This window comes from Acanthochromis polyacanthus, chromosome 22, assembly GCF_021347895.1.
Source record: "Acanthochromis polyacanthus isolate Apoly-LR-REF ecotype Palm Island chromosome 22, KAUST_Apoly_ChrSc, whole genome shotgun sequence".
Taxonomy (NCBI): Eukaryota; Metazoa; Chordata; class Actinopteri; family Pomacentridae; genus Acanthochromis; species Acanthochromis polyacanthus.
The window spans coordinates 10230319-10243126 of record NC_067134.1 but is presented as its reverse complement, the minus strand read 5'-3'; the positions used below and the strand labels follow the sequence as shown (position 1 = coordinate 10243126).

The following is a 12808-nucleotide window of genomic DNA, read 5'->3' as shown; positions in this document are numbered from 1 at the left end:
AGAGACAAAATTACCACAAAAAAAGCACGAAATGACCACAAAGACACAAAATGACTACAAGGAGACACAAAATGATCACAAAGAGAAACAAAATTATCACAGAGACCCAAAATGACCACAAAAAGACACACAATGACTACAAAGAGACACAAAATGATTACAAAAAGACACAAAGGGACCAGAAAGAGACACAAAATCATCACAAAAAGGTGCAAAATGACCACAAAAACAAATAAAATGAGAACAAAAAGACAAAAAAATGATAAACAAAAAACTTCCATTTTGTGCTTTTAGCACTCTAGTTCAAAGATTAGCATCTGAATATCAGATGCTTTCTGTAAAACAACTGATTTCGGTGACAAATCAGACGGTTGAGAACATTTTGAGGTGTGTTTTTAGCCAGATTGGCTAATCTGCTAGCATGAAGGGGGCGGAGCTTAGACTGTTTGTTTACATGCTCTGATTGGCTGTTGTCAGACTGTAGCTGGTGTTTTCTGAGTCTACCGAGTGTCTGATAAAAGTAATACACATCTGCAGTGTGTAGCAGGGATACACAACTACAACTACACACACACGTACACAATGTATCTGTGCACAAGACACACACACACATACATATATGTACAGAAACAGAAACACAATCAGCTTCACACGTGGACAAAAAACACACACACTCTTGTACTGTGTGTGCGTGTGTGCGCGTGCGTGCGTGCGTGCGTGCGTGCGTGCGTGCGTGCGTGCGTGCGTGCGTGCGTGCGTGCGTGTGTGTGTGTGTGTGTGTGTGTGTGTGTGTGTGTGTGTGTGTGGTGAGTCATCACCCTTCCATCTCTTTCAAACACACATGAGGGAGACACACGGTCGTCAGGCAAGTGATGTCACTGTTGTCATAGAGACGGCCAGGGTGGGCTGTGATTGGCTGAGGGCGTCTGACGGAGGGAGACCTTGTTTACTCTTTTTCTCTCTCCTCGTTTCTCTGTTCACTCCACAAAAGATGCTTTTTAATCTCACCAGCCGGTGATAAAAAACATGAAATAAATTAAAAGTAAATAACTCCTCAGAAACTGGTTTTTAAACCTTTTTTTTCCATCTCTGTCTTCACAACCTCCTCTTCCTGCCACTTTATCACCACCTCCATCTTTCCATCTTCCCGTGAAAAATCTCATTTTTCACATTTCATTGCTCGCACACGTCACTTCCAAAGATAAGTGTGAAAACAAAGCGACATTCAATATGGTCTAAAGAATTCAGAGTTTCAACAAGAATTGCAGCATGTTAGAGGAACAAAACGGGTGCGTTGTTAATGCAGTTTGGAATGTATTTATATTAGTGCTATATCACAGAATACAGATGTTTTAGGAGACACAATTTGATGATTTGATGACCCTCAATGCTCTCTGCTTGCTTTATACTCTGCATAACTAGCTCCTGAAGCTGCTACAGCAATGAACACAACAAACTAGCTGCAGTACTTGGAGGCTCCACCTGGTGGCGCCACCAAATACTGCAGCTAATTCACAATGACATGCACCTCCTTTGTCTTCTGCATGACTACTCAACACTGTTTTTATTTTGTAAATTAATAAAAGAGACAAATCAATAAATGATTAATGATTAGCATCCTGAAAGACTAGTGGCTGCTAACAGACAGGCTAGCTAGCTAGGCTGTACTTTTAGCTCACTAGTTAAAAGACGAGCATCTGAATATCAGGTTTCGATCTATCAGACACAAAATGATGCAAAACGACCACAAAGAGACACACAACGACTACAAGGAGACACAAAATGAGCACAAACACATGCAAAATGACAACAAAGAGCCACAAAATGACCCAGAATGAGTACAAAAACACACAAAATGACAACAAAGAGATGCAAAATGGTGCAAAAACACACAAAATTACTAGAACGAGACACAAAATGAGCACAAACAGATGCAAAATGACTACAAAGAGACAAGAAATGACCCAGAAGGACTATAAAGAGACATAAAATGACAACAAAAAGATACAAAATGACCACAAAGATGCGCAAAATGACCACAAAGAGACACAAAAATGACTGCAAAGAGACACAAATAACCCAGAATGACTATAGACACGAAATGACAACAAAAGGACATAAAATGACCACAAACACACACACAATGACCACAAAGAGAAACAAAGCGGCGCAAAATGACTACAAAGAGAGACAAAATGACCACAAAAAGACACAAAATGAACTCAAAAACATGCATAATGACCACAAAGAGACACAAAGTGGTCCAAAATGAGCACAAAAAGACACAAAAAGGTGCAAAATGAACACAGAAAGATACAAAATGGTGCAAAATGACTACAAAGAGACAAAAAATGACTACAAAGAGACAAAAAATGACTACAAAGAGACACAAAATGGTGCAAAATTACTACAAAAAGACAAAAAGTGACCACGAAGACACAAAATGACTACAAAGAGACACAACATGTTGCAAAATGTCTACAAAGAGACATAAAATTACTATAAAGAGACACAAACTGACCCAAAATGTCTACAAAGAGACACAAAATGTCCACAGAGACACAAATAATGACCACAAAGAGATAAAAGATGAGCAGAAAGAGATACAAAATGACAAGTCATTTTGCATTTTTGTCGTCATTTTGAATCTTTTCGTAGATTTTGGAGTCCCTTTACAGCTTTTTGTAGCTATTATGTGGCTTGTAGTCAAACTGATACCTTTGTAGTAATTTTGCATCTTTTTTCAGTTATTTTGTGTTTTTCTGGGGTCATTTTGAATCTTTTTGTAGTAATTTTGTGTCATTTTTTGCATGAATCTTTAGGCTTTTGCCATTTTGTGGCTATCTTGATTAATTCACTGGCTTAAATGTAATTTATTGGCAGAAGAGCTCATGATGGAGGACTCCTAAATGTTACCGTAGAACAAAACATCCTGGAGACGAGTCAAATCGTTCAGACGCGCCGGTGCTCGGTCTTATCACGGCATCGTGTTTGGTTTCCAGCTCCTGACCGGGTGACGGACAGAAGCCACGTCAGAGCTTCCTGGGGCTGTGACAGCAGCCTGCTGCCATTGGTCCGTTTGCTATTAGCATCACGCTGCATTCAGGGATAATACGAGCCGTCCACGTCAGGCTCACGCAGGAGGGAGTCACAAATGCTGGAGAAAAAGGGATTTTCTACCCAGTGGCAGCAGGAACTCCAGACTCTCCTCAGCACTGTGGTCCAGTTTCCCCTGTACTTCCTGTGCCAGATGAGATATTTAATCCCTCCACAACATCCAGATCACAGCAGCTTTCAGTTTGTTTCATCTTCAGCAGAAAATATTCTACCAAATCCTTGAAGATCGAGGGACGAGCAACAGTTTTATCATTTATTCATGTGATCTATTTGTGTTTTCTCCTGCACGTAGACTCATCCTTAGGATTTATAGCATTCATATAAATATGAAATTCACTGCATGAATAATAATGAAAACCACAGTATGCTTGTGTTCAATATCAAATGTCTCTTTAGTGAAAATTAATAAAGTAATAAAATAATATAAACCGTATAGAAAAGCAAACGACAAGTTAAACAGATCTGTCCTGACATAAAGAAGCACAAAGTAACAAAAAGCAGACGTAAAATCAGCAACATTGATTCAAAGCAGCAGCAAGAACATGAAAAACAGCAAAAAGATGGCGTCAGTTTCAATTTTTCTGCCCTGGAAGGAGGCTTTTAGTGAGAAAGATTTAGCATTAAACAAAAAAGAAACTGGAGTTGCATACAAGCCCAAAGAAAAAAGAATAAAAAGACGGAAAATTATGACAAAACGTCCCAAATGACTCCAAAAGCCATAAAATGACTACAAACCAATGAAAATTACCACATAAAGTCCCAAACAGGCACAAACCAACCACAAAAGACATAAAATGATGACAAAAAGACTCAAAATGATTATGAGGGCATTGAAATGGAGACAAAAATGACAAAAAGAAACACACAAAATGACTTAGAAAGCCACAAAATGACTCAAAAAAATGTAAAATGACTAATAAAAGCCACAAAATGACAACAAAAAGATTACAACAGCAATGAAAAGACTACAAAAAGATGTAGAATGACAAAAAAAGCACTAAATGATTACAAAAAGCCACAAAATTTTAAAAAAACAACACACAAATGTCCATAAAAGCCAGGAAATGATGACAAAAAGATGCAAAATGACTTGAAAAATGCGTAAAATTTCAACAAAAGACAGAAATTGACAACAAAAAGGACTACAAAAAGTCCAAAATTACTGTTAAAAAACCATGAAATGACAACAAAAACAAGCAAAATGACTACAAGAATGCACAGAATAACTGCAAAAGCCACGAAATAACAACAAAAAGCAACAAAATGTCTCCAAAAAGTCACAAAATGACAACAAAAAGACACAAAACAACAACAAAAGCCATAAAATGACAACAGAACTATGCAAAATGACTACAAAAACACACAAAATGATGATAAAAGCCATGAATTTACAATAGAAAGATGCAAACTATCTACTAAAAGTCTCAACAGGACTACAAAAAGACACAAAAATACCTATAAAAAGTCCAAAAAAGACCTCAGATTTTCCTGAAAAGATAAAATGTTTGTGTTTATGGACTTTAAAAATGCTCCGTAGAGTTCGTCACTCACCGTCGTTGCACAGCTGACCTCGGGGACAAAGCTTCTTCTCGAACAAACAACCTGCAGAGACACAATAAAGGAAAAACTTCACACAAACTGAAATAACCTGTAGATAAAATGAACAGTTTTAGTCATCAAGTTTAGAATAAATCTCATTTATAATAATAAACACATCAAATAAAGCATTTCCTCCCTTTAAATCCAGATGTCATAATGACTTTAATGTTGTTGTTTTTTTTATTTTAAACAGTTTTTCACATGAAAAGCAGCAATAAATCTGGAATTTAGGAGAAAACGTTGCTACTCCTCAACCTGTTCGGTGTTCTTTTAGGATTTTAGGCCTCATATATGAACACGAACATGTCAGAATTTGCATTGACATTTGATTCCAAATGACTACAAAAGTCACGAAATGGTGACAAAAGCCTAGAAATGAATGCAACAAATGGCAAAAAATGACTGCAAAAAGCTCCAAAACAACTGCCAAAGATGCAAAATCCCAACAAAAAGACGCAAAACGACCACAAAAGCCACAAAATGAATCAAAATGCCACAAAATGAACCAATAAAAAGCCACAAAATGAATCAAAAAAGCAATAAAATGACTAATAAAGCCACAAAATGCCTACAAAAAGCGAAGGACAACAAAGGGATTCAAAATGACTACAATGGGTTGAAAAATCCAGACAAAAAGTCATAAAATGACGATAAAAAGATGCAAGATGACCACAAAAGCCACAAAATTAATCAAAAAAGCCACAAAAAAATCACTACCAAAAAAAATCATAAAATAACTACAAATGATTCAAAGTGACTACAAAAAGCTTTAGAATTACGACAATACCACCATAAAATGACGGCAAAAGCCATAAAATGACGACAAAAAGATTCCAAATGACCAAAGAAAAACAAAAGGACAACAAAAAGATTATAAATGGCTACAAAAGCCACAAAACTAATGCAAAAAAGCCAAAAACGTTCACTAAAGCTCCAAAAAAATAACAAAGTCACACAACGACAACAAAAATATGCAAGACGACTACAAAAGCCACAAAATTAATCAAAAAAGTCACAAAATGACCACAAAAAGCTTTAAAATGACTGCAAAAAGATTCCAAATTATCAACAAAAAAAACAGTAAATGACAGCAAAAGCTACAAAAGCCACAAAATGTATTTTCAAGATGTCACAAAATGCCTACAAAAAGTCCCAAAACGACCACAAAAACCACAAAATTAATCAGAAAAAAAGCCACAAAATGACTAAAAGTCACAAAATTACTACAAAGGCCACAAATTTAACTTCAAAAAGGCAGAAAATAACTACAAAACGACAACAAAAGCATTGAAAACGACTACAAAAAGCATAAAATGACGTGGGGAACCCTTCAGGACGGATTCTGTCGTCATTTTTATGTTGCTAAGAGTCTGCAGATGGACCGGGGAGCTTGTGTTTGTGTTACTGCTGACCTTTTACCAGCTGCTGATCTGTCGCGAGGCAGTAAACAGCAGACGCTCTCTTTATTTCAGTTCATTAAGGTTTATGTAATGCCGAGATAACCGAACGGAATACAGCAGGAAGAACAAATTGACCTCTTTTACCAGGACTCCTGCCCTTTAATTCTAGTTACTGTCAAAGAGGCTGAACATTTTACCAAAACGACCACAGAAAAACACTAAATGACAACAAGAAGTCGCAAAATAACATGAAAAAGCCACAAAATGACTATAAAAGGTCCCAAGCAAAATGCAAAATGGCTATAGAATGATTCAAAATTACTACAAAAGCTACAAAACTCCAACAAAAATATTCAAAATGACAACAAAAGCCATTAAATTATTTTAAAAACACAAAATGACAATAAAAGTGTTAAAATTAATACAAAAAAGCCACAAAATGACCGCAAAAAGCTCCAAAGCAACTACAAAGGATGCAAAGCATCTATCGAAAAACACAAAATGATGACAAGAAGACACAAAATACAACAGAAAGTTACAAAATGACGACAAAAAAAGCAAAACAATGACTACAAAAAGTTTCACAATGAACACAAAATACTACAAAGTGACGACAAAAAGAAGCAAAACAACTAGATTCAGAATGACTATAAAGATTCAAAATGACTACAAAAGCCATAAAATGACTTTTAAAAAGCCCCCAGATGAAGTAAGTAAACACGTAAATAAGTATGTAAGTAAATAGATCAATAAACAAGTAAGTTAGTCGATAAATAAACCAAATTCTATCAACTGAATCTTTCATTCTGGGTGACCCATCAGATTCAAACTAAACCCAGTTAACCATGTGTGTGTTTTAAAAGCTTGTTTATTAATCGTGATGTAAAATCAGCATCTTCAAAGCAACTAAAGCCGTCCGATAAATACAGAGAGTCCAGTATTTCACTCTGACACGTAAAATGTCGGCTATAAAACACCTCATAATGTGACTTAGCTACAGTTTCTGAGGATCTGGTGTTTCCTGTACCAGGAGGACGTCAGACTGTAAATAAAAGCAAAGAACTTGAAATATTTTTCCTCTGCTTCACGCCTGATGTTTCTTCTTTTAGCTGAAATCTATAAAAAGCCAGACGGAGCATCGACTTCCTGACGACGGCTGCTGTCATGGAGGGAATCTCCGATAAACCAGACGAGAAGCTAAACATAGAGTGAAGAGATTCTCCGTCTGACCGTTTGTCTGAGGACACGTTCAACTGGAGGAACTCACTACAGCTTTTCAGAAAGATGTTATAAAAAATTACTAAAAACAGCCACAAAATGATTAGAAAAAACTCAAACTGATAACAGAAAGACGTAAAATGACAACAAAAAGACACAAAACAACCACAGAAAAACTCAAAATTACAACAAATTGCCATGAAATCACTGCAAGAGCCACAAAATGATGGCAAAACATGCAGTGACTACAAAATGTCACAAAAAGCTCCACAAAATGACATGTCTTTGTAGTCATTTTACATTTATTTACATTGGTTTAGTATCTCTTTTCATTGCTTAGCATCTCTTTTCATTGCTTAGCATCTCTTCATGGGTTAGCATCTTTTCATGGGTTAGCATCTCTTTTCATTGCTTAGCATCTCTTCATGGGTTAGCATCTCTTTTCATTGCTTAGCATCTCTTTTCATTGCTTAGCATCTCTTTTCATTGGTTAGTATCTCTTCATGGGTTAGCATCTCTTTTCATGGGTTAGCCTCTCTCTTCATTGGTTAGCATCGCCTTTCATTGGTTAGCATCGCCTTTCATTGGTTAGCATCTCTTTTCATTGGTTAGCATCTCTTCATGGGTTAGCATCTCTTTTCATGGGTTAGCATCTCTTTTCATTGCTTAGCATCGCCTTTTCATTGGTTAGTATCTCTTCATGGGTTAGCATCTCTTTTCATGGGTTAGCATCTCTTTTCATGGGTTAGCCTCTCTTTTCATTGGTTAGCATCGCCTTTCATTGGTTAGCATCGCCTTTCATTGGTTAGCGTCGCCTTTCATTGGTTAGCATCTCTTTTCATTGGTTAGCATCTCTTCATGGGTTAGCATCTCTTTTCATGGGTTAGCATCTCTTTTCATTGCTTAGCATCGCCTTTTCATTGGTTAGTATCTCTTCATGGGTTAGCATCTCTTTTCATTGGTTAGCATCTCTTTTCATTGCTTAGCATTTCTTTTCATTGCTTAGCATCGCCTTTTCATTGCTTAGTATCTCTTCATGGGTTAGCATCTCTTTTCATGGGTTAGCATCTCTTTTCATTGCTTAGCATCTCTTTTCATTGCTTAGCATCTCTTTTCATTGGTTAGTATCTCTTCATGGGTTAGCATCTCTTTTCATGGGTTAGCCTCTCTCTTCATTGGTTAGCATCGCCTTTCATTGGTTAGCATCGCCTTTCATTGGTTAGCATCTCTTTTCATTGGTTAGCATCTCTTCATGGGTTAGCATCTCTTTTCATGGGTTAGCATCTCTTTTCATTGCTTAGCATCGCCTTTTCATTGGTTAGTATCTCTTCATGGGTTAGCATCTCTTTTCATGGGTTAGCATCTCTTTTCATGGGTTAGCCTCTCTTTTCATTGGTTAGCATCGCCTTTCATTGGTTAGCATCGCCTTTCATTGGTTAGCGTCGCCTTTCATTGGTTAGCATCTCTTTTCATTGGTTAGCATCTCTTCATGGGTTAGCATCTCTTTTCATGGGTTAGCATCTCTTTTCATTGCTTAGCATCGCCTTTTCATTGGTTAGTATCTCTTCATGGGTTAGCATCTCTTTTCATTGGTTAGCATCTCTTTTCATTGCTTAGCATTTCTTTTCATTGCTTAGCATCGCCTTTTCATTGCTTAGTATCTCTTCATGGGTTAGCATCTCTTTTCATGGGTTAGCATCTCTTTTCATTGCTTAGCATCTCTTTTCATTGCTTAGCATCTCTTTTCATTGGTTAACATCTCTTTTTATTGGTTAGCATCTCTTTCTGGTATTTTTTACATGTTTTTAAAGTCATTTCACAACTGTTTACATTGGTTAGCATCTCTTTTCATTAATTATCATATCTTTTCATTCGTTTGTATCACTTTTTTATTAGTTAACATTTCTTTTTCATTGGTTAGCATCTCTGTTCATAGTTTAGCATCTCTTTTTCATTGTTTGACATCTTTTTGGTCTTTTCTATGGGTTTTTGTAGCCGTTTTACATTTATTTTCATTGGTTAACATCTCTTTCTGGTCATTTTGTGTGTCTGTCGTCATTTTCCATTTATTTTGGTTGGTTTACCAGCTCTTTTCCATTTTATGTCCCTTCTGGTCCTTTTGCGTGTCTCTGCTTTTGTTTTACACCTTTTTGTGTTAATTTTTCATCCCATTTAGCCTGTTTTAATCTCTTTTAGGGGATTTTAGTGTCTTTTTCAGCTAGTTTCACATCTGTTTTCATTGTTAGGAGGTCACTCTGGTGTTATTTGCTCCTTCAGTAGTTGTTTGCCTGTATTTCTTCCCCTCCAGACTCTCTGGACTCCTGGTTCTGATCCTGGTCTCAGTACTCCTTTCTTGCATGTGGCTCATTGTTGGAGATAATCTAGAAAATGCTGCTTTGTGTTGCAGCTTTTTTTCTGAACCTCTGCGTGTCAGTCCCGTTACATCATATTTCCAAACATTTGATAAAATTCTGTGGAGAAGCTGAACTCCACCCTCAGATGATCATCTCCTTGTATCGTCCATTAACCTGCTGCCAGACTGATTCCAGAGCTATTGTCATAGCGGTGCTGCTGGCAGGGTGAGTCAGCCTGGAGGGAGCAGACTATCGCCTGGACAGCGCTGCAGAGTGGCAGCCAGGTTACAGCCTCGGCTCGGTTGACCTTCCAACTCCGACCTTTATCTCGGCTCGGACTAATCGCTGTGACTGGAGTTCGCCTTGCAGTCACACTGGAAATATCACCCAGCGTTGAAATATCACAGAGCTCCACAGCTACCAAACACATAATCTGGTTTCAGTTCCTGCAGGAGTCGCAAATAAATTCAAGAGACTCATTTCTTTCAGATAATAAAGTATCGGGATGTTAAATCTGAAAGATTTAATATCTGCTGTTCACTGTCCACAGTGCTGAAACAGACTATTTACTGTGGTGCTGGAACAGTCTAATGACTGGCTGTGGAGCTGAAACAGTCCATTTAGTGTAGAGCTGAAACAGTTTACTACTGGCTGTGGAGCTGGAACAGTCTATTTACCATGTATAAAGCTGGAACAGTCTATTTGCTGGTTGTAAAGCTGGGCTTATCTATGTACTGGAACAGTCATTTTGCTGTCTACAGAGCTTATACAATCTGTTTACTGATTGTGGTGCTGAAATAGTCTATTTACTGAATGTGGAGCTGAAACAGTCTATTTACTGAAACAGTCTATTTACTGGCTGTGGTGCTGAAACAGTCTATTTATCATAAAGCTGAACCTGTCTATTTACTGGAACAGTCTATGGTCTATCGTGTCTATAGAGCTGAAAGTCTATTTACTATAAAGATGGACCTGTCTATTTACTGGAACTGTCTATTTACCGTCTACAGAGCTGAAAGTCTATTTACTATAAAGATGGACCTGTTTATTTGCTGGAACCATGTCATTCCATGGAGGAAACCATCAGTGAGCAGACTGAGATCAGCTATGACTCACATCTGATGGGTTTTATTTTGCTTTTAGTGATTTTATTGACAGTAACAGCAGCTGGACGTCGACTCACAACTAAAAAAAAATACTTCAACTCTCCTGGAAGTGGGACAAGAAAACACATTTTCTGATTATTTTACTAGTTTCTGACGGCCGGAGCATCTCATTCTGGGGGTTTTTTTGTCTGTTTTGGTCTTTTCTTCTATTCCTGACCGTTTCCTGTGTCTGTTTTCAGAAGTAGTTTCTCTATTTTCTGCCTGCTTTCAGTTGTTTTTGTCATTATTTTGTCTCTTTTTCATTATTTTCATGTTTTTGTGGATATCGTGTCTGTGTGGTTTTAATGACTATTTTTGCTCATTTTGTGTCTCATCAGTGGGTCTTTTAGTCTTTTTTGTCCTTCTGTGAACGTTTTACATCTATCTTGTTTAGTTAGTTTCTGCATCTTCATGGTAATTTGGAACGTTTATGATTGTTTACAGTGGAATCATTTTCTCTCTTTTATTTTGGGTTTGTTTTTTTAAATTTTTTGGTAGCATTTTACAGCATTTTCTCATCATTTTGCATCTTTTTCTAATTTTTTTTGTCATCAATTTGTATGTTCCGTCACGTTTTTCAGACTTTGTGGTCATTTTCTCATTTTTTTAGTCGTCATTTTCTCTCTATTAGATTTTTTTTGGCCTTTTTGTAGTAAATTTACATCTTTTTGTAGTAATTTATGGGCTTTAGATATTCCATTTTTAGCTTCCTGCAGTAATTTAGCATCTTATTCTCATCATTCTGTATCATCTGTCACATTTTTGCAGCTTATAGTCGTCATTTTCTGTCTCTTCTTTGTGTTTTGCTTATTCTTGCAGTAATTCTGCATGTTTTTCTCCTTGTTTTTCAGTCCTTTTGTATCTTCTGTGATCATTTAAACATCTATACGTGGTTAATAATTCATGTTTGGGCCTCGGGGCTCCTGTTAAACTCCTCCATCCTACAGATTTACTTCCTGCTGTTGCTGTTCTGTGTTTGTTGTTGCTCAGAGAACAACAAAATGATTCATCCAGACGCATCCAGGCGACCCTCGGTGACGCAAGAAAACAGAGATGAGCGATAAAGAAAACGCAAAATAAAATGTAATTTAACAAAAAAAAAAAAGCTTGAATATGAAGTCTGGACGTGTGGTGCACAAAAAGAGACACGAATCACACATTTTGCAGAGATGCAACAGCAAAGAGCCAACTTATTGTGGTAATAAAATAAGAATTTTACACCCAGCTTGGTGTTTTTCTGCTATTTTACGCGTCAACAATCCACTTCAACGCACCAATTTGCGGAGGAAAACTCACAAATCCTGCAGCGGATTTAGAAGAAAACCTGTTTTATCAGTTTATAAATGTTAAGACACGCAGCAGAAATGATTAAAGAGCCAAACTCCAAACTCTCCGGTGCTACAGGAGCACCGCAGCAGGGCTCAGCCGGAGGGCAGGTCGTGATTTACGCACCGCGCCTCTCCAGCAGGTTCATTAAGGAGGGAGTCAATCCGTCTCCATCCGACCGGATCGGGGGCTTACCGTGTCGGGCGGCCGCGCACAGCCGGCAGGAGGCGGTGAGGAGGAGGCACAGAGCCGCCCAGAGCCGCGGAGACGGCATGGTAGCATCCAACATCCACCGGAGCGACGAGGGGAGAGAAGCCGCCGCTGGAGCTCCTCTACTGGGTCTCCATGTCCGCGGAGACGCCGCTGCTGCTACCGGAGGTCTGGAGGAGAGAAGAGGAGGAGGAGGAAGAGGAGGAAGGACATGGCCCACAGGGGGCGCTACAGCCGAGGAAACATCCACCAGATTAAAAAAAAAAAAACTACTAGTAAAATAATAATACATGTTCACTAGAAGTCCTTTAAATTTATAAATTATTAAATCAAAACTATAAGATTTCTGCAGAAAAATATCATCCAATGATTAATGATGTCCATCATAGGGTTGGAGGCCCCCCTGAAGGACACCGGATAATAAATAGGAGAGGAAATT

At 37.8% G+C, this 12808-nt stretch overlaps 1 protein-coding gene across 4 annotated transcripts in view; it reads right to left on the bottom strand.

The window, feature by feature from the left end:
- Window positions 1–12580, bottom strand: part of ptprnb (protein tyrosine phosphatase receptor type Nb) — a 60433-nt gene extending 47853 nt beyond the window's left edge. For 3 of the 4 annotated variants that reach the window (XM_051942376.1, XM_051942379.1, XM_051942377.1), the window contains exons 1-2: window positions 12355–12580; window positions 4669–4719 (exon numbers count right to left, since the gene is read on the bottom strand). In XM_051942376.1, coding sequence (XP_051798336.1) covers window positions 4669–4719; window positions 12355–12448 — 145 coding nt within the window. In that variant the 5' untranslated portion in view covers window positions 12449–12580. The remainder of the gene's footprint in view (window positions 1–4668; window positions 4720–12354) is intronic. The other variant, XM_051942380.1, reaches the window with a different exon arrangement.
- Between the last annotated feature and the right edge of the window lie 228 nt (window positions 12581–12808).